The 25,436-nt window shown below is 54.7% G+C and overlaps 2 protein-coding genes across 2 annotated transcripts; one reads left to right on the forward strand and one right to left on the reverse strand.

Moving 5' to 3' along the window:
- Positions 1–1,087: 1,087 nt before the first annotated feature.
- Positions 1,088–12,762, reverse strand: LOC119090048 (inositol hexakisphosphate kinase 1-like). The gene is given in 8 exon segments (XM_037212843.1): positions 1,088–1,453; positions 1,455–1,511; positions 1,781–1,956; positions 2,495–2,721; positions 7,625–7,734; positions 9,308–9,466; positions 9,935–9,995; positions 12,550–12,762. Coding segments are annotated over 7 exon segments (1,128 nt in total). The 5' UTR covers positions 9,968–9,995; positions 12,550–12,762.
- Positions 12,763–13,078: 316 nt separating this feature from the next.
- LOC119090049 (diphosphoinositol polyphosphate phosphohydrolase 1-like) lies at positions 13,079–25,424 on the forward strand. The gene is made up of 5 exons (XM_037212844.1): positions 13,079–13,503; positions 15,248–15,409; positions 16,165–16,249; positions 23,173–23,256; positions 25,402–25,424. The coding sequence occupies exons 1-5, from the start codon at positions 13,408–13,410 to the stop codon at positions 25,422–25,424; spliced, it is 450 nt and encodes a 149-aa protein (XP_037068739.1). The 5' UTR covers positions 13,079–13,407.
- The last annotated feature ends 12 nt before the right edge of the window (positions 25,425–25,436 follow it).

Consider the following 25,436-nt stretch of genomic DNA (forward strand, 5'->3'; position numbering starts at 1 on the left):
CACCGTTGTGTTGCGCCGGCAGCCGCCAGCGCTAAACAGCGGATGGCACAAATCTTAAGGAGGGATAGAAGGTCAGACATGTGTAGAACGGCAACGCGCTATATCAAAGGGCAGCAACATCTTTTTAAATAAAACAACACTTAGCAAACGGTGAATTTATTCCCGTCCTCCCACGTAATACTTGCAACTCATCACGCGAGGTCGGTCTCGTCATCCGGACAAGGGTTCTGCATACTACCGGCCGCCCCTTGTCCCAGCGGCTCGGTCCGCCACCGAGTTCACCACACCGTGAACAAAACCCGACACCGTCGGACCGCGCGCCGTCTGCCCCGGCCGGTGCGGTCTGCGCATGCGTCGACCAGCGCCACTCGAACGCCGGGCCGCGCCCCGGACCTTGGCAGGCTGTGGCAGTGGGCGCGATACGCGACACATCCACACGTGGTCTGCAAACCGCCCTCGGGCGACCCCCGAGCGCACGCCTACTGGAACCCACGCCATCACAGCTACGGTGAGTAATTGCACTTGCGGACGCGCCGCGGCCGCCCGGGTCGCGCGCGCACCCGACTGACTAGAGCCTCCTGGCGGCCACCTCCCGAGCCGCGGCCCCGGGGGACCAGCGTCGCCGCCGCACATGACGACCAGCGCCAATCTAGGAATACAGCCCGTCGGCAGCGACCGTGTCGCGGGACGAGCCGCCTCACGAAACCCCAGCACCCTGCCCCCGTCCGCGGCGCCGCACGTTACCGCGGCGGCTCTGTCGTAATGGCGCGCGGCGCCGGGCACAGAGCTGTCCCTCAGCGTCAGTGCGAGGTCGCGAGAGGCGCCGCCTCCCATCTCCCTCCCTACCGGTCACATAGGCTCACACATCGGCCCACGGCCGCCGCACCGTCGCGTCGCGCGCCTCAGCGCCGCCGCTCGGTGCCCGCTCGTCCGCTCGCTCGCATTCGCGCCGTCGCGTCGGCGGGCGTGATCACGGATAATTTTGACGCCCCGGGGCCGCGGCGCGCCGCGCGACGAGCGGCCGCCCGCGTCCGGCCGGCGGCGTCGCCGTCTTTGTACTGGCGTCTACGGGCGCCGGCGGCCGGCCCTACCCGTACTCCTGCAGCACCGTCTTCAGCACCGAGATCAGGCTCTCGACGCCGAAGATGAAGCCCTGGTCGGGCCCGCTGTGCTGCACCGGATCATCGAAGTCTTTGTGCGTGGCGTGCGCGAAGTCGATCATCCTCACGTCGACGTCGACGCGCGCCGAGCTCTCGGGCACGTCGTGCCGCGGCTCCTGGCCGTCGTAGATGACCAGCAGCGACGAGGTGAAGAAGCGGAACGAATGCTGCCGTTGCAACACGTCACGGAGCTCGGACAGCCGCGCGATCATCGCCCCCAGCAGGTCGGTGCGCAGCACTGAGCCGTTGTCGATGAACTGGCAGAGCGCCTGCTTGAAGCCGTCCACGGCCAGTTTTCCGGCCGTAGTACTTGTTGCGGCAGATGAAGCGGGAGAGGTTTACTTGGTACACCTGCCGGAGGGGGGCGGAGGGGAGGTGAGTCGGGGTGGGGAACAGTACGGTCGTTCTTCTCGTAACATGATAAGGCACATCGTAAGCGTCAACAACCTCAGCAGAGATGTTGCAGTAACTTGCCAACAAACTTGATGCAAACCAACCGAAAATTCCAACCAACCAGTCGCGAATTTCGCCATAAGAGAGCAACGACTGCTCGTTCACAGCGCACGGGACAATGCCGAGCAATAGCCGCGCATGATAATCACAGACGTAATAGTCATCACCTGCATGCCGTTAATGCGGACGCCGAGGCTGGACGAGGTGGTCGTCGCCACCTTGACCTTCTTGCGCTGCTGCTTCGCCGCCGAGTCGTCGTCGGCGTACTGGCGCGTGCCCATCTTGAGGTCCAGTACGCAGGGGTACTGGTACTTGTGGGTCAGGTTCTCCAGCAGGATGTACTCTGGCGGCGTGGCCGTCGTCAGGCGCGATCGCACCGCGCTGATGTGTCGGTAGGGTGGTAGCACGGGTGATACATTATTGAGAACCAAACGTCGTGTGGCGTCGTGGCATGGTGGCGCGGAGGACGTGCACCACAAACAAACTGCGTTTGTGGCTTTGTGACTGTGACTGGGGATACAGCGAGTGAAATAATCGCAGCAGTGCCAACCGCCCTCCTGTGTGAGCACCAGGTAAAGAGAGATCTGGTATTGGATCAGCAATCGCCCCGCCATCATCCCAAATCAATACCCGCCACGCGCGCCCGAAGTGAGGTCTTTGAGCTCTTAAGGCCTTTGAGCTCTTAAAAGATGCAACTTCCCACGCAATGATCCGTTTGCGCACTACCGCAAATGCAACGGAAGATCTACACAAGCCCACCATCACAGTTCTGCACAAAAGGTTTACAGATTACCGAAGCCCCAATCCAGCTGCAGCCCACAACGGCCGCCGCTCACAGCGCCCTCCCGGACAGCACGGGTCGGCCAGGCGGCGGCACCTACTCTGCGAGGGTGGACGGCTGCAGCCGGCGTCCGGCTGGCCGGCCGACGAGAGCGCGTCGGCCGCCAGCCGCGTTAGGTCGCTGCGGCCGCAGCGCAGCAGCCAGGGGTTGTGTGGCACGCGCCCGGCGGCACCCGGCTCGTCCTGACGCTGGTCGGCCTCCTCGAACACCTGGCTCTGCTTGTGCTCGCCCTCGATCTCCAGGCTGCCAGACGGCCGCATCCGGATCCTGCGGAAGGAGGCCAAAGGTAAGGAGACGGGTGCGCAGGACCATCCGGATCCTGCGGCGACGGGCCAAAGGTAAGGAGACGGGTGTGCAGGACCATCCGGATCCTACGGCGACTAGCCAGAGGTACGGAGACGAGTGTGCAGGACCATCCGGAGCCTGCGGCGGCAGGCCTGAGGTAGGGAGGTAAGGAGACGGGTGTGCAGGACCATCCCGATCCTGCGGCGGCAGGCCAGAGGAAAGGAGGTAAGGAGACGGGTGTGCAGGACCATCCGGATCTTACGGCAACAGACCAGAAGTAAGGAGACGGGTGTACAGGACCACCCGGATCCTGCGGCGACAGGCCAGAGGTAAGGAGACAGGAGTGCAGGACCATCCGAATCCTGCGGCGGCAGGCCAGAGGTAGGGAGGTAAGGAGACAGAGTGCAGGACCATCCCGATCCTGTGGCGGCAGGCCAGAGGTAAGGGGGGTAAGGAGACGGGTGTGCAGTACCATCCCGATCCTGCGGCAACAGGCCAGAGGTAAGGAGGTAAGGAGACGGGTGTGCAATACCATCCCGATCCTGCGGCAACAGGCCAGAGGTAAGGAGGTAAGGAGACGGGTGTGCAGTACCATCCCGATCCTGCGGCAACAGGCCAGAGGTAAGGAGGTAAGGAGACGGGTGTGCAGGACCATCCGGAGCCTGCGGCGGCAGGCCTGAGGTAAGGGGGTAAGGAGACGGGTGTGCAGGACCATCCAGATCCTGCGGCAGCACACTAAAGGTAAGGAGACGGGTGTGCAGGACCATCCCGATCCTGTGGCGGCAGGTCAGAGGTAAGGAGGTAAGGAGACGAGTGTGCAGGACCACCCGGATCCTGCGGCGGCAGGCCAGAGGTAAGGAGGGTAAGGAGACGGGTGTGCAGTACCATCCCGATCCTGTGGCGGCAGGCCAGAGGTAAGGAGGTAAGGAGACGGGTGTGCAGGACCATCCGGATCCTACGGCAACAGGCCAGAGGTAAGGAGGTAAGGAGACGGGTGTGCAGGACCATCCCGATCCTGCGGCGGCAGGCCAGAGGTAAGGAAGTAAGGAGACGGGTGTGCAGGACCATTCGGATCCTACGGCAACAGGCCAGAGGTAAGGAGGTAAGGAGACGGGTATGCAGGACCATTCGGATCCTACGGCAACAGGCCAGAGGTAAGGAGACAGAGTGCAGGACCATCCGGATCTTGCGGCGGCAGGCCAGAGGTAGGGAGGTAAGGAGACAGAGCGAAGGACCATCCCGATCCTGTGGCGGCAGGCCAGAGGTAAGGGGGTAAGGAGACGGGTGTGCAGTACCATCCCGATCCTGCGGCAACAGGCCAGAGGAAAGGAGGTAAGGAGACGGGTGTGCAGGACCATCCGGATCCTGCGGCGGCAGGCCAGAGGTAAGGAAGTAAGGAGACGGGTGTGCAGGACCATTCGGATCCTGCGGCAACAGGCCAGAGGTAAGGAAGTAAGGAGACGGGTGTGCAGGACCATCCGGATCCTACGGCAACAGGCCAGAGGTAAGGAGGTAAGGAGACGGGTGTGCAGGACCATCCCGATCCTGCGGCGGCAGGCCAGAGGAAAGGAGGTAAGGAGACGGGTGTGCAGGACCATTCGGATCCTACGGCAACAGGCCAGAGGTAAGGAGGTAAGGAGACGGGTGTGCAGGACCATTCGGATCCTACGGCAACAGGCCAGAGGTAGGGAGACAGAGTGCAGGACCATCCGGGTCCTGCGGCGGCAGGCCAGAGGTAAGGAAGTAAGGAGACGGGTGTGCAGGACCATTCGGATCCTGCGGCAACAGACCAGAAGTAAGGAGACGGGTGTGCAGGACCATTCGGATCCTACGGCAGCAGGCCAGAGGCAAGGAGACAGAGTAAAGGACCATCCGGATCCTGCGGCCGCAGGCCAGAGGTAAGGAAGTAAGGAGACGGGTGTGCAGGACCATTCGGATCCTACGGCAACAGGCCAGAGGTAAGGAGGTAAGGAGACGGGTGTGCAGGACCATTCGGATCCTGCGGCAACAGACCAGAAGTAAGGAGACGGGTGTGCAGGACCATTCGGATCCTACGGCAGCAGGCCAGAGGCAAGGAGACAGAGTGAAGGACCATCCGGATCCTGCGGCCGCAGGCCAGAGGTAAGGAAGTAAGGAGACGGGTGTGCAGGACCATTCGGATCCTACGGCAACAGGCCAGAGGTAAGGAGGTAAGGAGACGGGTGTGCAGGACCATCCGGATCCTGCGGCGGCAGACCAGAAGTAAGGAAGTAAGGAGACAGGTGTGCAAGACCATCCGGATCCTGCGGCGGCAGGCCAGAGGTAAGGAGGTAAGGAGACGGGTGTGCAGGACCATCCCGATCCTGCCGCGGCAGGCCAGAGGTAAGGAAGTAAGGAGACGGGTGTGCAGGACCATCCGGATCCTGCGGCGGCAGGCCAGATGTAAGGAGGTAAGGAGACGGGTGTGCAGGACCATCCGGATCCTGCGGCGGCAGGCCAGAGGTAAGGAGGTAAGAAGACGGGTGTGCAGGACCATCCGGATCCTACGGTGGCAGGCCAGAGGTAAGGAGGTAAGGAGACGGGTGTGCAGGACCATCCCGATCCTACGGCGACAGGCCAGAGGTAAGGAGACAGAGTGCAGGACCATCCAGGTCCTACGGCGGCAGGCCAGAGGTAAGGAGGTAAGGAGACGGGTGTGCAGGACCATCCGGATCCTACGGCGGCAGGCCAGAAGTAAGGAGGTACGGAGACGGGTGTGCAGGACCATCCCGACCCTACGGCGGCAGGCCAGAGGTAAGGAGGTAAGGAGACGGGTGTACAGGACCATCCCGATCCTGCGGCGACAGGCCAGAGGTAAGGAGGTAAGGAGACAGGTGTGCAGGACCATCCGGATCCTGCGGCGACAGGCCAGAGGTAAGGAGACGGGTGTGCAGGACCATTCGGATCCTACGGCAACAGGCCAGAGGTAAGGAGGTAAGGAGACAGGTGTGCAGGACCATCCGGATCCTGCGGCGGCAGACCAGAAGTAAGGAAGTAAGGAGACAGGTGTGCAGGACCATCCGGATCCTGCGGCGGCAGGCCAGAGGTAAGGAGACAGAGTGCAGGACCATTCGGATCCTACGGCAACAGGCCAAAGGTAAGGAGGTAAGGAGACGGGTGTGCAGGACCATCCCGATCCTGCGGCGACAGGCCAGAGGTAAGGAGACAGGTGTGCAGGACCATCCCGATCCTGCGGCGACAGGCCAGAGGTAAGGAGACGGGTGTGCAGGACCATCCCGATCCTGCGGCGACAGGCCAGAGGTAAGGAGGTAAGGAGACAGGTGTGCAGGACCATCCGGATCCTGCGGCGACAGGCCAGAGGTAAGGAGACAGGTGTGCAGGACCATTCGGATCCTACGGCAACAGGCCAGAGGTAAGGAGACAGAGTGCAGGACCATTCGGATCCTACGGCAACAGGCCAGAGGTAAGGAGACAGAGTGCAGGACCATTCGGATCCTACGGCAACAGGCCAGAGGTAAGGAGACAGAGTGCAGGACCATTCGGATCCTACGGCAACAGGCCAGAGGGTAAGGAGACACGTGCGTGAGACACATCCGGAATCGGCGGCGGCGGGGGAGGCGGAGACGTCAGACAGGTCCGTGTGCACGGACCGATCAGTGCGTACAGGTTCACGGTTCACATCCGGCCCCGCCGCGACCGTGAGGTGGAGACGGGCCCGAGCCGTGCACAGGGGTGCGCTGCATGCGGCTGGATCGCGGCGTGCACCGAATCCGGGGGCAGGCGGGCCTAAGGGGACCGCCCCCGTAGCAGTCGGCACAAGGACGCGACAAGTCTTACATACATTAACAGAGGCGTATACAAGGGCGCGATACCGGCCCCACGACCCTCCCTCAGCAAATTCGGGGTCCCATGGAATAGGAAAAGCCAAAATATACAGCTCAAAAGCGCGCCTAGATGCTCTAAGGGTTCCATCTGCCTAGCGCGACCTTCTCCTGCAGATTCGGTGAGTAGCCGGAGTTGACCACTGGCAATGTCGACATTCCAGCAATATGGCGGTGAGGAGGACCGACGTAAGCGCGGCGATACCGTAGAAGGCCTCGCGAGGGCCCAAGTGCCGCCTTTCTAGTGGTCCCACTGCCCACTGCGGAAAACAACGACGTAAAGTAAGGAGATCCAAGCAAAAACAAAAAAAGAAAGAACTGATGGCTAGTAGTTGCCCAGCTGTTCGAGTGACGCCTTCTGAGAAAAATACGGCCGGACCAGGGGGGAGGGGGTCGAAGTAACGGTCCACTTCTCACAAAAATCCTGCGAGCATCTCGTTGTGCAGATGGCGGCAATGCACATACATGCGAGTATCCACGCACGCACGCACGCACGCACGCACGCACGCACGCACGCACGCACGCACGCACGCACGCACGCACGCACGCACGCACGCACGCACGCACGCACGCACGCACGCACGCACGCACGCACGCACACACACACACACACACACACACACACACACACACACATCATATCGTGTAAATGAAAAGCCGTATACGTACGAGTAAACGTAAGTGTTCAAATGCACACAAATACGGAAGCGTCGCAAAACTGAAAAAAAAACACTATAAAAAACCAAACCTCTAGGTTGCAACCATACACAGTGGGCATGTACAGGAAGCCCGTCGCCAAGACATACAACCAGCAGGCTGGGACCGGCTGTTACAATCTTTGCAGACGTCACACGGGAAGGGCCTTTGCACGCGTGAGGTTTGCAGCAAGACGGCTAAATATGCCGCTTTATCAAAAACAAAATGTCGTCCAACTATACGCGTGCTTCGCAGGAGCAGACCAAACCAGACACAGCAAACATCGATGCATTAGGTCCACACAGTTAAAAAACGTCGTCTGCGCTTACCTTCGTTTTGTTCGCGACTCGTTGCGCTGGGCGGGGAACTTTCGTTCGTAGCTCTTCGGTGGATACGCCATTAGCGTGACGTAACCGTCGGCATCCTCCACGAAATTAACCTGCACAACAAGAACGGCGGTGGAGCGGCGCTGGGACGGAGGCTCGCCGGCTCCAGCGACTCTAGCGACGCCTTCACTTCATTTGGCCAAATGAATGACGCTCCAAATGCATCACAGACAGAAATGCAAGAAACAGTTCACTGGTGTTCACGGACACGAGCTTAGCCTAGAAACCTGCTTCTGAGCAACTTCTTAGTCCTACGACCGCATCTTATGATCTTGTGTAAGATTGCGACGGTTCGTCACCATCACAACTGAGGAAAGTATGCTTTTTGATGAGCGCCAGGCCGGCCAGCATCAGTCGCCATCAGGAGAGAAGCAAATAAAGAGAAAAAATATGTTCACGCAGACGACGGTCAATGACCATGACCGACAAATTGGCAGTAAATCATCGTTCTGGATAGATAGATCAACAAGATAGGAGACGCGACGGGCCTCTGTTTGGTGAGCTTGGAAAAGCTAGTCTCGTTCATTCCAACAACCGTCATCACTATGCATCCTTATCACGCCGCATCCTGTTTCTTTTTCAACGATCAAAATGCATCTTTACTTTGGCGCAAAAGGAACGGCCGTTATTGTTTTATGGGGCTCAACGATGAGTCACAAACTGGGTTCCCAGATTCAGTCAGTATGGTGGCAAGGATGCAAAATGAAATTTATGCTGTCCGACGCAATCCTACCGCAGCTCCGAATGGACAGCTCAGGTTATTTGCCACCACTCAGCTAGGCTCCGGACTAATGGCGCATGCTGACAGTGACCTGCCTGACCGATTGGTATTACCTTGGGCGACCAGACACACACTTGATGGCAGCCTTCGCCCAGTGCCCATGGGTGATCCCGGGAGAGGAAAGGAATAATACGGCTTTCGCCAACAGCTGACTCCAGTAGCATGAATTAAGATTTACATTCTTGCCAATTAGCTGGATGAATTCGGAAACACTGGCCACCATGATCTCTTTGACTTATTGGCTAGTGCGCCCGTCTCGTGTCAAAAGAGGGTTACTGACGGCACGGATCATGGACACATCACCACATGTGCTGAACGCCACCAAATTATTTTGTGTTCATCCGACAATGAGAAGTATCATTTACCACGGGCGACCGTGACACGACCTCGAGAGCACGTTCCAGATCCCGCCGTGCCACCTGAGCCTCAGCGTCTGCGACAAAACAGCTCCATTTTGGGGATACACTTTGTGGGAGGGAACGATGTCAGCGCAGCTCCCTCCATGCATCCGGAACGACCGGATAAGAGGTGCAGCAATTGCAGCTGAATAAATCGCAACAGATGGTACTAAGGACATGGCTTGATCAGCCGATGCCTTTAACGAACGTCGCATTGCTATGCCATAACACGACCTACCCATAGCCCTATGCCATTATCCACGTGCCGAAGCGGCATCTACCAAGAGAATCTGACTAAAGCACACCATCGCGAACAGACAACAGATCACACATTACCAGAGGCAGGCCGTTAGCTTCTCACTCTAAGCGCAACCACAACGGTGCACGCAGTCGGCGCGGGCGGCCGGCGCCGGCCGTGCCGAGTCGGCCGGCCGTGCGCGGACCTACCTCGATGACGCCCTTGTACTCGGGCGCGAACTGCTTCATCTGCTCGGGCATGCTCTCGTAGAAGTGGAGCTCGCGCGTGATCAGCGGCTTGCAGACGGTGATCTCGTCCAGCGAGAACATGTGGCTGTGGCCGCCCACCTGGTGGATGAACGGCTCCAGCTGCGGACAGCAGCCGGGCGGTCAGCAACCGCTCACGGCGGGCGGGACAGGAGAGGCGCGGACCGGGGTAAATACTGGCTCAAAGCGGGCGGGACGGGACGGGGACGGACGGGGATTATTGCACACCCAGACCCTCCTGGTGCTGCATTGCAAACATTGTGCATTGAAAGTATGCCGTGAACACTTGACTTCCAAAGATCAAAAGTCTAGTACCATGTGATCGAATACTCTTACGACCTGGTCTGCCCAATTGGGACAAGTCGAGATTTCATTGCGATGCATTCGGTACCACGCTTCCTCGAGGTTATTTCTCATGAGTGTGTGTGGGGGGGGGGGGGGCACCCGCAAGGTTCCACCACGCAGTGCCGGGGGTCGCAATATGCTTCATATGACACCCTTTCAGCCCTGCTATCTCTCTCGTTGCAATATAACATGTACAGTCTCACTAAGAGAGACGAGCGTACTCACGTGGATGGGTTCCGATGTCTTATCCTCCGCCATCACCGGTGAGGTACATGGAGGATTTTGTCTGAAAACCAATGAAATACATGCTTTAAGGTGTGTGAGGTATTCTACCTGGGAACTTATCAAACATGTGCCAGCTGATCAGAAAGGTGGACATAGCAAAGTGTGTTGTAAAGAGGCCTGGAGGATGCCACAGGATATCAAGTTGGTAACAAAAAAAAAAAAAAAAAAAAAATGGTGAGGCCACAGGCCAAGGGGCATCGATTGAGTACGAATGGCATTTTCAATTTGAGCAACCTAACCCAGCCCATCTGTCAAGCTTTCTAGCAGCTTAAATCTTTCCAATCACTAAACACAGTGTGATGCAGTTTTTGGCTAAAATGCAGGCAATTTCAAAATTTGCACTGTACATTTAATGCCCAAGGTCACAAAAGAGCTTGTTCCAGCATCAACCAACCAGACATTTCTTTATTTCAATGGTCCCCTACAGATCGACCTGTCAGACCACTTCAGATTTACCAGTCTTGGGATGACTTCAACCATTGGCATCAGGCTACACACAACAAAAATGTGAAAACAGCTGTGCTTGTAGGTGAAAAGGGCATCTACAAAACACAAGGCAACTCCAACAATGTCTGACCAACCACGATGTCAGCAATCCTCCAGGAAATAACAATTACATTTCTAAATACTGATGGGTTTGTACACAACACATTGGTCACAAACACAGAAAATGTAAACTTTTTCAAGTTGATAATTTCTATCTGCTAAAATAAATGGGACTCAAAACAGCCAAAAGTCAGACAATTCTGAAACATTGCCATTTGCAAATTGCTATGCAAATAGTTCATGTCACTGAATCTACCAAATAAATTCATGGAAGATCAGCATTCCATTTCAATGATGGGATCTATTGGTTTGAGTTTTATAAGGTGACTTGAGCTCCATACCATATGTTCAGTTATATATGGTGCTATCACTCATATCATACCACTCATATTCCTTACTGGCTCACTCATTCAACAACACATACATAACTTTACTGGTTATGTAGCTACTTTTTCAAAGATGGTGCAAATGAGGTCACTCATAAATTACATTACACATGGAGATACTTTTGTGGATCATACCAGAATGGTAACAAGGGAGGGAAAGGCAGTTTTGGAAATCACAAAGCTATGCTCAAGTCTGGTTGTAAATCATGCTATAATATTTATGAACAAGTCAAGCCTGGATGCCGATGCCTTGTTCTGATGACAAGAAACACACTCATAATTTGTTTCACACATGTTGCTTAACTCAGGGCAAAATGGGTATAACTTTAAAGGGGCCAGGGAGAGAGTGTTTCACCCTATGTAACCAAGGGGTGAAAAATGACTTGAATTTAGTACAAAATGCAAAATAAAATTTTTCGATGTCAAAAATTTAATTTCTTTGATTAAGAGCCATATCCTCTAAGTTTTCTTGGAGAGGCTTGGTTCAGTACACCAAATCTTTAATCTAATCAAAATTTATGCACAAGCAGTGAAAACCTTCATTAATTGCATGCTTCACTACAGGCACACTATGTCATCACAGGTCCAGGAGACCTTGAGCTGAAATTAACATGATATAAGTGAGAGGAGCTTATCTTATCCATACAAAAACCATGAGAATGTCCAAAACTTGTCTTGATACATGATAGCATGAAAACAACTAGTGGGTGAGGAAAACAAATTCATAATGTTAGAAAGAGCCAAAGCTTTATGAACCACATGTGGCAGGCACAAATATTACAAAAATGTGTTCAGCAAGACAAAATTGATGACCAAATATTGGGAATGCTTGGGAAACACACAAACAATAAGAATAACAAAAGACAGCATGAAAACCATGTGAAGGAACTATAGCTATCTGCATCCCAGTTGATTTTTTAAAAAATTATTTAATGTCCATGCCTCTGGGTCAGCATGATTTATTAACTACATAACATTAAGATATGTTTGGTAGAAAAAACCAAATGTTCAGCTCATCAACTTTGACAAAAATTTATGTAGGTAAAGGTAATTTATATTTTGCCATTGATGAACATTTAAAAGGTTCTGCCTTATCAATTTTGTTGCCTTTTTCATTAATCAGATACAGCCATGCATATATGCATGAATAAATAATACTCATTTTGTATATATTTTGACCATCAAATAACCCCTATTAAGATATGTGAGTAAAATTCATAGCAAACTTTCATTTTAATGTGACATCTTTATCTTAGGCAATTCTTCCTTTCCATCATTAAAATGCAAAAAATTGACCTAAACATGGGCCCCATAGAAAGCCAGCAACAAATGACAGCACCATAATTATGACAGACCTTCATCCACAATAGCACCTGAAGAAAAATAGCAGAGGTGGTAACATCTCAGGTATTCAGAGCTTTTTGAGGCTCACCAACCATTCCCAGGAAACATCATTCCTTGATTATTGTAGGAACATAGAACAAAAACTTTTTGGTAAGCCCAATCTCTTGATGACTTATGCCCCAAAAATCTGCATCAGCATGTCTTTTTAGGGACGCCTGACACGCTTTGCCAACACAAAACCTTATTACGGGTATCAACATGATCATAACAAATACCCACCAAAACAACGAATTGGTTGAGAATCAACGCATCGTCCTGTATAGTTGTTTGCCAGTTGACAAATGCGCACAAGCTGTTGATGCGTTTGCAGCGGAGGTTGGGCCACGATTTGCGAGATCTGCTGTGGTCTTTCAAGTTACAACTGAGAAAATCTTAGTGCACCCCCTGAACGCAATGCGAGCCCCTCAAATATCGAATGACCACTTTGTAAGATCTTTTCGGTTGTGGGTAGTTGTATTGCGACACATCAAGTAGTTTTGTAACCTAAGGTCGGTAAAAGCAGTTTTTGTCTTAAAATAAATATCTAGGATAAATAAATGAATCGGAATAAGTTTTCGTTATCAATAGAAGCTAATTTATAAGACATTTTCTTCTTTTGACGAAAAAATATATAACTAAAATCTGAGGACAGAAGGATCGACTACTTACAGATGATCAGCTGATCGATAGCGACCACGCAAAAAATCAGCTGATCACGAAGCTGTTGCGTGTGCGAAACAGGACCTTTCGAGACAATTTATTGCGCGAAGAGGTACCGCGTGCGAGGGCGGTGTGGCCCGCGCCCTGCTGGCCCCGCTCTCGCGTTCCGGCGGGTCCTCTCGTCGATTGTCCCTGTAGTAACGATGGGCTGTCGTGGCGGGTGAGGAATGTGGTAGTGTTTGAAGGAGAAGGCTGACCGCAGCATTTGCGACACTTCGCCGGGTGATACGGCTTTGTGGGGATCGGGTTTAGTGTGCGTGACTGGCGGAGGAATTTCAAAGATTTGAGCCTTGGCGGTGCCGACTGAAGCTGCTATGAGGATGGTGTTATTTTGTACGGGGTTCTTATAAACTTTGCGAAGAAGACAGCTTTTCCATAATGAAGGACAAACCTAATTCAATCAGAACTTATGATGCTGAAGGCTATCGTCTGCGTGCTGCTGGTGTATGTGTGAAGGATGAGGAAGAGAAGGAGGTAAGTTTGGTACCATGGATGCAATAGGTAGCTGTGTCATGGATAACTTTGCTGCAACATAACAATCAGAACACAACATGCACATGGTGTAAAATAACACAAGCATTTAATAGTGGTTTTTGTCATTTTTCAAGGTGACATTTGGTAGATAACTGTTTACTATGTCATGTTGTGACACTTTCGCCATCAAATTTTGCTGTTGGCCAGACTTTCTTTTGGTAGAAGGGGCTCAGGTCTGATACTAAAAGTGTGTTTTGTGTCAGCTGTGATCTTGTAAATCCATCCATTTAAAATATTTGAACAAAACCTTGGAAACTGTTATATTATCAGCCAAACTCATTAAGAAGCTAGTGACTAGGAGTTATTTGGTTGAACTGGGGGGAGGAAATTGTTTAGTTAAAGTATTCTCTGTCTGGAGTAAGGTTGAAGTTTGCTTTGCATTTCAAACAGCAAGAACAAAATGTAAATTTTGAACTGGACAACTGATTCTGGAGACAAATTTCTGCCAAAAATTGGGACCCAACCCCATTTTCCACATCTCCCAAGCTGCAAGCATCCTTGGTAGGAACAAAGGAATGTACTAAAAATGACCTGTCATGGCCTCTTTGAAATTGCTTTTCTTTTTATGCATCATTTATCACCTCAAGGGTAACATGAAATGTTCCTAGAAAATAGGCATACCATGGCTTTCCCCATCATATCTCCCCTCCCTCCATTCATGTGCCTTAGAGGTCAAGGTGGTGTTGCAGATGGAAATTTTAAATTTAAGTGAAATCAGTACATTTGTGGTCAGATGAATTTTGTGCACCAAAAGCAGTTTGGTGCAAACTATGTAGAACTTTGTTATAGTTTTCTTTATTCAAAAGCTGTAGCTTTTGGAAAATGTTTTTTGTGGCACTGTAATAGTTTTACCATGCTCTTGGATATAATACAAGCATGGTGACACACAAATGTTACCTGATGCTCCTTTCATTATGGCAACATTTTGGTTCATATTGTTACAGGTGGAGGCAGTGCACACTGTTGTTGGTTTTATGCTTGTGTTGAATTTGTTGGGGCTGAAAAACTGTCATTCATAACTATAATTTTCTCTTCATTCTTATTCACTCACCTTATGAACCCTTTGTTCACTGTACCCATACCTCTGTCCCACGGCTAACATCGTGCTTTATAAGTTGAAAGTGCCACAAGAATTGTTCCTAAAATGACTTCACCTTGCTGCCAGGTGCTGAGGATGTGTTAAGAATTGGTTGTGCTTTCAGATGTACAGTTGCTCATGCTTGGTATTTCTCAACACTGATTAGCATCCCATGATTCCTTTTATATGATAGGATCTCAAGATGCACCTGATACTTCATCAACATTGAACAAATACAATTCAAGTGTGCCACAGGGCACACTGGGACTTTGGACCCATTGTCTGAACCCTTAACCAAACACCAAGCACTTTCTTACAGAAACTTCATACCATGCCTTGACCCATCTTGGTGCAGCCTGGCCCTTCAATTACAAGGTGTTCCCTCGCATTTGCTGTCGGTGCTGGATGCTATGTCAAATAGGTATACAAATTGAAGCATTGTGTTGCAAGCCTGTTGTGTACCGTGTGCCTTATGCATGCTTCTGTCGGCGAATGCGAAGTGCTTTCTGGCAGACTTATGGGTGACAAGAGTGCAGAAGTCACAATCAGAACCACATTTACCCTCAAGGTGACAGGTACGCCTACTGCGCGCACTGACTGTTGCAGGTGCTACTCGTGTCATCGTCAAAGGAGCCCAACAAGTGGGTTGTGCCGGGCGGCGGTGTGGAGCCGGACGAGCAGCCGGACCGGGCCGCCGTCAGGGAGGTCCGCGAGGAGGCTGGGGTCGAGGGTCACCTGGGCCGGTGCCTGGGTGTGTTCGAGGTGAGCGTGAGTATTCCGGTTCCTACTCCGCCTCTCGATGAGACGCGAGGTGGTGAAGATGGCTGGGGCTTCGTCGCTGGGTAGCGCTGCAGAGGCTTAGCCGTCCACAAGGGATGCCTGCACGAATGTTCGGGGTTGAATAAGGACAACAGGACAGGAGTGTTCGGTGTCTGTAATGTCCATGCAATGACTTTTTTGGAGAGGCGTTAATGTAGGAATGAACTTGCGAAGATTGGTGAATTCTTTAGATGTACTGGATTGTGCGAGTGGTAGTACTGATGTCTTTATATCAATCTATAGACAAACACAAGAAACGTTTATGAATGCGTGGGTTACATCAATACGTCGATGACATTAACGGAGATGAGCATGATGTGCTATTACCGGTAAGTAGATGGGTTCGTTTCAACTGAAGTATGCCACTGAGAATGCTCTAAGTGTTCGACTTCAAACGTAACAGTTGTAATATCACGTTTTTGCGAGCAGTTTACATCCAGATCCGAACGATCGGACCAAGTATCAGTTTGCTGGTGCAATGAAACACAGGAGAAGACAGTGAAAAACATCAGTGACGAAGCAACCAGTCAAACGCCAATCACGTGCCGGTTGGCTATTATGTTCTGGAGACCCGTCGTCATACTTGTGCTACCGTCATATGTTTCAAAGGCAGCCTCAAAGGGACCCCTCTCAGGCCTCGCGTGTTGCCTTTCGCGTCGGTCTCATCTCTGCGCGGTGTGTGACGCGTCCCTGGCGGTCGGCAGAACACGGAGAGGAAGCACCGCACGGCCGTGTACATCCTGGTGGTGACGTCCGAGCTTCCTGAGTGGGAGGACTCCGTGAACATCGGTGAGGCAGCCCACCGCCCGCGGTCCTCTTTCCTGGCGCGGGGGCACCGCACAAAAGTGGTGTTGCAGGTACACACGTTCGGGGATGGATCTTAACTAAAAGGCGGCGTCTGGGAGCGAGACTTGCGCACACAGAAATGAAGTCTCGGAGCGAGATGTGTGCACGTCCCAGCTAGGACTTCATGATGGGAGTATTACGCATGGCTATGCATTTTGCATAAACCTGCTGTGATAGCAAGTACCAGTTGATATTGATGCCAGTAGGCACGGATAAAGTACCAAAACACGGGCATCTGCATCAGCGACAGTTACTTGATTTTTAAATTTCGTCTTCACATCCGTTGTTTCACGCGCTCCGTCATAACTGGAGCACACAGTGACTGAAGTTCGATCGGTTCACAACGTGACAGACGGTGCGTTGGACGCGATAGAAAGGTGTGGCAATGAACAAATACGGAATGCACGAACGTTGCCGACAAACCAGTTTAGACACGAGACAGGCGGGGCCGACTTGACGTGACATGGTGTGCTCGTCACCCCTTGACAGTACGGTTAACGCCGGGTGAAGGTGGCCGCTCTCGTGGCATTGTGCTGACATTACAGCCCTCTAAGTGTTAAGGTCGAAACCGTTTTCTCCTGCCATATTATCAGTTGCCTTTCAGTGTTTTTGTTGACGTCATTTTTGCGGCGTTATTCACACATCACCACGAATGTACGCGCGGCGCGATAACCATGCCAACCAATCCCAGCACCAGGCGCAGGTCATGTGTTCAGAATATCACCGGTGAGCTCATGCAAGCCGCGGTGTTGTTTTTGCTGTAAAGCCTGGCGATGGGCCTCGTGCTGGCCTCAGCTCAGTGGACGCCTCTCCCTCGGACCCAGGAGCGTGCGATCAAAGCCGTCTGATGCAAAGCTTTTTTGGAGAGCTGAACAGGGCGGGCATGAACATGAACAATGGCCAGAGCACCGAGCAAGCACATGAACTAGAGCAGCTGTTGTGTTGAAAAGATATACCAGCTGTGGGATTTGTGGCAAATCTATCAGCCCCTAGTCCAGACATCTTTACGTCACATATCTAGTTCAGTTATTGTCAAATGCACTGGACATACCCGTGGAAATTCGGCGCGATCAGAGTAAACGGCCGCAGAACGGCAGCTGGAGAGCCTTTTAAAGTCCACGCTGCGTGCATGTGTTTGGTAGTATACATAGAGCGCGTCACAAGATGTTATAGTGTTTGAGTCATCGATCCATCGAATCATTGTGATTTAACGTTTTGCTTTCGACTTTTTCGCCTCGCGACCGTCATGTATTTTGTGTCTTTGCGTGGCATAAGGCAGAAGACTGAGCGCACGTTGTTTTTGATAACCTGTACAATTTTTTCGGGGTTTTAATGCTATTCTTGTATAAGCCGAACACCGCTAAATTGCATTACCCATCTTTCCTTCTGGTGGGACATTCCACCACAGCTTAACATGCAAAATGTCAAATTGATAGCATCGCAACTCATGTTGTGTTAAGATAAGTGAAAAACGCTCTCTGATGCCAGCTATTGATTCGTTAACTCAATCAGAGCGACTGCGACCGGGCTATATATAGGCTTCGGCCATTTTGGAAGATCGTATGCTAAGTGGACTATCTTTGGTCGCTTATGATGAAACCAGCTACATAGCGTGAGTGAATTATCGTTTGCAAAACACGAAGCGAGCTCAACGTCCAGCCCTTGGCAACGCTCGTAGTCCATCGAAATCCCAGGAATCGGCATCGCGTTTGTAAATCGGTCGCAAATACCACGTGCCGGTGCCGACAACAGGAACGATTACAGCATGTTCGCTAGGAGGTCAATGTGAACACATACAGTTATCGCACAGTAAAAAGAAAACAACAAAAAACAATATAATACATTCCAAATTTTTCGTTTTCGCACACTGCCTTGGCTGACCTTGCCACGACCAGAGCTAGCTAATTTCCCAGCGATAACATCTGTAATTAGCGACGCGAACACTGCACGTTATGGAATTCTCATCTGCCACAGTTTAGCAGAGCGCTATCCCAATGCATTGACAGGCTTATTCGTGTGGGTTCTCAAGGACGACCGGCTCCATTCGCGGTGTTGTGATTGTGCGCGGTCGATAAGACCCACATTCGCTAGCGCCTCGTTCGGTCTACGCCGCAAAAGGAATCTCGCTGGTACATATTTGTTGTACCTGTATGTAGTGCTTCACATGCCGTACATGCCTGAGAAATTCGATTTTGTTTGCTCACGGTTCGGTGTTAATTGTAAACTCTTTGCCACATTTCACTAATTCCGGTTGTCAAAAGCCTTGGTGAAACAGGTCATTTAGGCGGTAGCTTTGATACAGGTAGATATATGGGTGAATGTGCTGACTCTCTGCCCACATTGTAGTGTGATCATTCACCACGAGTTTGTGCTATTAACGACTCACATTGATTTCCATGTTTCATGAGCAGACACCATCTCACCATTCACGCCCACGCGGCCCTTTTCGCCGCTCTGCCCCGCTGTGGTGAGGGAATGACATTTCTCCCACAACTGGCAAACGGAAATGACACAAATCAGCGGCGACATCACAGTGATGGACTTTAGCGATGCCGCCCAGGCGGCTGCCTCGTCTGGTTAGCCGGGCGGGTGGCTGCTGCGACTGCCGGCTCCGCCCCTGAGTACGCCGTGTTAGCGGTCGGCACCGGTCATGTCGACCCGGATCACGGGCGTTACGACCGATCCCGCGTCACCCGCCCGGGACCCGCGCGCGGGGCAGCGTCGCCCGCAGAGGCGAGGGAGCCGCGGCGGGGGCCGGGGAGGCGGCCAAAAACGTTTTTTCTTTGATCCATTTCGGCATCTAGCGACGCCGCAAGGCTATCGCTAAACTTGTCTGAGTAGGGGGGGGGGGGTAGATGTCCCCCTCCCCAATAACCTGGCTATTTCCAACTCTGAGCGTCCTCGGAAGACAGGAGTGACGGCGTTACGTCGCACGTGTCACGCCGACCGAAAACGGAGCGTCGTTGAGAAGTGTACACTTGACGCGTTCCTTGCAATCCATAGGAGGGGACTGAACTGAGGGATGGCAAGACACTAGATCTATCGTCATGCCACTCGACACCAGTATGTTTCCTGTAGATCCTTTTGTCCCGGGTTTCGAACAGGGTCAAGCTATGAGGCACATCCAGGCAGGCATGTTGTTCAAGGCTGCGCCGGTATTTGACGATGAGAGTTTTCCGGCCTTGAGTTGCTATTCCTCCTTGGAAATGGTGTGTGGCGCAACTGGCATCTCCCACGCCTGAACTATACCTGCGCGGTGGGACGCATGGGCCCCACGTCCGGCGGCTCCTGACGAATCTCGGACCCTGCGCTCCTGACCCTACGGGCGCGACGCTGCCCCTTTGTCCCTGGACCTGTACCCCGGCCCTGTGATTGCTGACCCTGTGTCCCTGACCCTGCGCCCCTGACCCTGTGTACCCGACGCTATCTCTGCGCCCCTGACCCTTGTACCCTCCGGCCCTGTGATCGTGACCCTGACCCTGCGCCCCTGACCCTGTGCGTCCGACGCTATCTCTGCGTCCCTGACCCTGTTCCCTCCGGCCCCGTGATCGTGACCCTGTCCCTGAGCCCCTGACCCTGTGTGCCCGACGCCATCTCTGCACCCCTGACCCTGTACCCCCGGGCCTGTGATCGTGACCCTAACCCTGCGTCCCTGACCCTGTGCGTCCGACGCTATCTCTGCGTCCCTGACCCTGTACCCTCCGGCCCTGTGATCGTGACCCTGTCCCTGCGCCCCTGACCCTGTGCGTCGACGCTATTCTGCGTCCCTGACCCTGTACCCTCCGGCCCTGTGATCGTGACCCTGACCCTGCGCCCTGACCCTGTGCGCCGACGCTGTCTCTGCGTCCCGACCCTGTACCTCCGGCCCTGTGATCGCGGCCCCTGACCCTGCGCCCCGACCCTGTGCGTCCGACGTTATCTCTGCGGTCCCTGACCACTGTACCCTCCGGCCCTGTGATCGTGCATGTCCCTGCGCCCCTGAACCTGTGCGTCTGACGTTATCTCTGCGTCCCTGACCCTGTACCCTCCGGCCCTGTGATCGTGACCCTGACCCTGCGCCCCTGACCCTGTGCGTCCGACGCTATCTCTGCGTCCCTGACCCTGTACCCTCCGGCCCTGTGATCGTGACCCTGACCCTGCGCCCCTGACCCTGTGGCCCGACGCTATCTCTGCGCCCCTGGCCCTGTACCCCCCCCCCCCCGGCCCTGTGATCGTGACCCTGACCCTGCGCTCCCTGACCCTGTGCGTCCGACGCTATCTCTGCGTCCCTGACCCTGTACCCTCCGGCCCTGTGATCGTGACCCTGACCTGCGCCCCTGACCCTGTGCGTCCGACGCTATCTCTGCGTCCCTGACCCTGTACCCTCCGGCCCTGTGATCGTGACCCTGACCCTGCCCCTGACCCTGTGCGTCCGACGCTATCTCTGCGTCCCTGACCCTGTCCCTCCGGCCCTGTGATCGTGACCCTGACCCTGCGCCCTGACCCTGTGCGTCCGACGCTATCTCTGCGTCCCTGGCCCTGTACCCCCGGCCCTGTGATCGTGACCCTGTCCCTGCGCCCCTGACCCTGTGCGTCCGACGCTATCTCTGCGTCCCTGACCCTGTACCTCCGCCCTGTGATCGTGACCCTGTCCCTGAGCCCACAACCCCCGGGCCGCGAGCTGGTCTCAGTCTTGCGGCCGCGCCCCGCTGCCCCGGTGGCCCGGCCGCGGTGTCTGTCGCCGCCGCCGGCCGCCGGGGCGCCACACCGGCCGGGCACGGTCGGAATGGCGGCCGGGCGGTGCGCTTGGCCGGCCGTCGTGCGCCCGATGGCTGCCGGCGGCGTCAGGTGTCGGGTCGCGCCGGCCGCTGCCAGCGCCAGCCGGCCCGGCCCTCCCCCGGGGCCGGTTGTCGCCGGCCGGCCGGCGCCGGTTCGCCCCCCGCCGCCGCTGCCGGCCGACGATGGGCGCGACTCGCTCCACGGGAAGGCCGTGGAGCGCAGACGATGCACCAGCCAAGGCGCGCGGAGTAAGTGCACGTGCCACTTTGTTTCGAGCTGAGTTTTTGTGCGAGGGGAATAGAATATGCTATTATTGGGATACGTCACATCGCCAAGAGCTATGGACCAGACGAGAGTCGACTCGTTTATCTGGCTGCTACTCAGACGATACCGACTTCTGGCCGGGGAGCGGAGCTCTGAACACTGCTGGGAGAGGGGCAGTAGAGCGTGATGTCTGGCGTCATGTATCTTCAGCCCCGGATGCAGCGTGACCCAGGCTTGATTTTCCCGTGGCGAACGCCCGCCCCGGCCGTTCGCTGCCGCTCGGAGGGGCGGCCCTCACCCGTCAGCCCTCACTCAGCGCCGTTAATCAGTGACGTATGGGCCGCGGGCCGCCGCCACCGCGCTCCGCGTGCCGGGCGTGTCGGCCGCCCTGCCCGGGGCCGGCTCCGTCGGCGGCGTGCCGCGCGCCGCCGACGCTGGGCGCGTACTCTGACCGCAGCAGAGCCGCAGTTCAAGATGGGGCGAGAGTGCATTACGTTACGTTACGGAAAACGCTTCTGAAGGAAATGGTTGACGGTCGGTTCGAGACTACGGTAGAGTTCCAGTATAGAAGTGTGGAGTGTAGGTCGGGCGAGTATTTATGCTGACTGGAAAGTGTATCTGTGTCCTATGCAATTGTGCAGGTTGAGGGCAATTACCTACTCGTTGCTGATCACGTGTCAATGGCGGTTTGCGAAATTTTAACGCCTGCGCTGCGAAATTGGCGAATGAATGAAATGGTGGAAAGAAGGAAGACAATCCATCACGTAGGTCAAGGTTGAAGTGATGGATGTTGGCAGCTCACACCCCATGCGCTCAGATAAAGCACGTTACAACAGCGGTCGTGTAGGCGGTTCGTGTTATCACGGGCAAAGTGAATTTCCCCCGCGGAAGAGCTAACCTGGCCATCTGCTACATGACTGTCAGCAAATCCTATCACAATGTTCGTATTTTGGAGCCAAAGGTAACCATCTCGGTGACGCGGCCCGGCGCTTGAGTGGTTTACCGATGTGTCGGGCGCAGAGTAAAGAAGTAATGGTCCTCGAAATGCGTCAGCGTTGAGCGGTGACACAGTCATTAATCTCAGCGCCAAGTCCCGCCTTCATGGCTGCTGCAGGGGGTCGGTGTGAGTCACCCATTGTTTGGAACATCGGTCTCAGGTTGTCGCCTCTTTGGCACTCGCTGTCTGCCGTTCTATTATGCCACTCGGGAATTTCCCTCTGCTTGTTTGCCACCAAGTCGTCTTCGTCGTTGGGGCTTTACGACGCACCGGGCGGCATGGCGTCGCCCGCCTCTCACTGGCAGGGAGGGCGGACACCGCCGGGAATCGAACCCCGCGCCCTTGCTTCCCGGACGCGCTGCGGTTACACTGCACTATCGGCACCCAATGTTTGCCGCCAATCCAGTCGACATTCTACTTTGACCAGTTTTTTTGCTCGCCGCCATTTAGCAGTGGGCACTAAGCTTTCGGCGAACAGCCGGTCACGACAGGAGCTCCCCCCAAATTCAGTCGTTCCCCCGCCGCCCCTGCAGTGCAGCGCGGGCGGCACAACAGCTCCTGCCACGGCCTGGCTGGCGCCGGCTGGACATGGTGCCGCACATGCGCTGTCTCTGTCGCGGGCCTGGTTTGCTCTTCGGCTTCTATTCACGCGCGGTGAGGCAAGCCCAGCCGGACGCGGGGGCTTTCGGGAGTGGCCGAGCCCCTGGTCGGGTGGGGTCCCACGCTCCTGCCCCTGTGTCGATTCGGCGGAGTGTGGGTCCACATGGGCCCCACGCCCCCGTCTCTTGGTCGGTTCAGCGGGGGTTCGGTTCCACATGAGCCCCACAGCTCCCATCTCTGTTTGCAGGCCGGCGGCGGAAGTGGTTTGACTTGGAGGACGCCGTACGGAGGCTGAACGACAACAAGCCCGTGCAGTCGGGGCTACCATCAGGTCAGTGACCCCGCGGGATAGACCCTCGTCGCCCGGCGCCAGTCAGGCGAACGTGAGTGGTCTCGCATGCGCGTCAGAGCTGACACAACACAACTGTTATTGGCCTGGTTGGCGACAGATGGTTTGCAACACGCTTTTTGTGCCAAGCCGGTGCTGGGTGTGATTTAACGTGTGTTACGTAACTGCCTGGCCATAGACGAAGGTTTTGAACATTTTCGAACGAAGTTTGGGCGTGATGGTTGACATAAGCAAGGCGAAAGTCAGGTGTTTGTGGTTCCTTGCTCGTTCCTTGTTTGTTGTTCCGAAGTCCATTACCCCAATTACCATCGACATAAAACTTATACTTCCTTGAGCTATACTCTGATTTCCCGTGAACTTTGCTCTATCACGGCGTGAGGCGTAGACCGCTCCCAACCAATCAGCTCGCGAGGAAACGCACTGAAAACATCGCGGTGCAAGTTGTGTCCTGCCTGCTTCCAAAATCTGCACGGATATTTGATCGATGGTTGCAAAGAGTTTTTCTGACAGAACGCGACGGGCGTGTGGGACCAAGCCGCTCAAGTGGTTGCTTTTCCCACGGTTTGGGCGGCCCGCCCCTGGTCTCTGGGCCGCGTTCCAAAAATCGGGCGCCATGTTCCGTCCCCGCGCGACCGCGCCCTGTCGCGCCAGACCGTCGGGTTGCGCGGTCTGTGCCCGGCCGCGGCCGGTGAGAATGTGCGGCGACCCGGCCGAGCCGACCGCTTGACACCGCAAGCCGGGCCACGTCACCGTCGAGACAGATGGACGCGCCCTGCCAAGTCGCATTGGAAGAGGACGCCTGAGGATAGCCGCGAGCAATAGTCTGTCGCCGCCCTGTGCGGCGATCAAGGCCAGCATTGTTGTCGCAGGGCGGGGGCGTGCCAATCGGAGGCTGGGGCCCTGCCAGCGAAATCAGACTGACCAGCGGGCCCGCGGCGCGGCTCCTTTAATTAAGGTCATGCTCGCTTGCTGCCAAGCTGCTCCGACGACGTCTCGTGCGTGTCGGCACGAATGCGGCTGCCGCGGCACTAAGAGGACTGTCACGGATATTGATCTGCGTGTTTGACAAGCCAAGATATGGGGGTCGTAGTCGTGGCTATAGACGAGGGACAAAACAAAAGATCGAAGGACATTTCAATCGGACATGCAGCGGCAATGTATGGCGCCCAGACTGATGCTCTGTGACTGAGTGACTCAGGGTTCACCTCGTTTTGTATGTAACCCCCTTACAGAGCCGGCGTGCGACAAGCAAAGGGTTGGCCAGGTTCATTTGGCGAGGCAGTTTTTCGGTTTCCAACTCGCGGTAAATGCACGCCCTCCTGGACCGCCTGTACATTTGCGCTCCCTCATCTGTCCTGGCCCGATGTATGTTTACTGTCGCGTTGCGCAAGGATTTGACAGCCAAGTGTAGCCAGAAGTGAATCATGCCCGTCACCACGCCATCACCACCGCGTCGTCGCGTCATATTGCTGTCATTCCGTCACAAGTCTGGGATTGGTGATAGCGTTTTTAAAGCGAAATGAACCTTGCATGGATGTAGAAGTCACAAATTGAACGACAGGCAGTCGGAGCACTGCACCTGCACTGCGACAGACTGGCGTCGCCCACAGTGCGGCACGGGGACCTTGTGGGTCCCCTGGTGGACTCGGAATCACGGGCAATGAAACTGTTAAGATTCTGTCTCGAGGTCAAGGTCCTAGCACTGTGAACCATGTTCGCGACGTGTTGGAAGGCTGTACTCAGTGATAATCCACTTCGATTAATCCTATGAATGATGGTAGCTGATGCAAAATTAAAGCGAAAATAACGGCAGCGTTGCAAAAGATTATGGTGTAGTTTTGGCCGCTAGCGTCAGGCGACAGAGGCCATCTGCCCCCAAAACGAACTCCGGTTAACTCCCGGCGCCAAACTCCCATAACCACTTGCGATGAATTCAGCGTCGCTAACGACGCTTTGTCCACAGGTTACTCCTCAAGAGCAAAGAGAAGGATTCCTGACCAGGCCTGTAGTGCGGCCGGCGGCCGGCGGCTGGCGGGGGGCGCCACCGTCGCTGCCGTCAGACGGCGGCGCTACGCTCGGTTGTGGACGGGTGCCGATGGACCCCGCGCCCCCGCACTCGACCGGCAGGTGGCGTGGCGTGGCGGGCCTGAGACGACGGGCGG

This window comes from Pollicipes pollicipes, unplaced genomic scaffold (assembly GCF_011947565.3).
Source record: "Pollicipes pollicipes isolate AB1234 unplaced genomic scaffold, Ppol_2.1 Scaffold_3087;HRSCAF=3621_pilon_pilon_pilon, whole genome shotgun sequence".
NCBI lineage: Eukaryota > Metazoa > Arthropoda > Thecostraca > Pollicipedomorpha > Pollicipedidae > Pollicipes > Pollicipes pollicipes.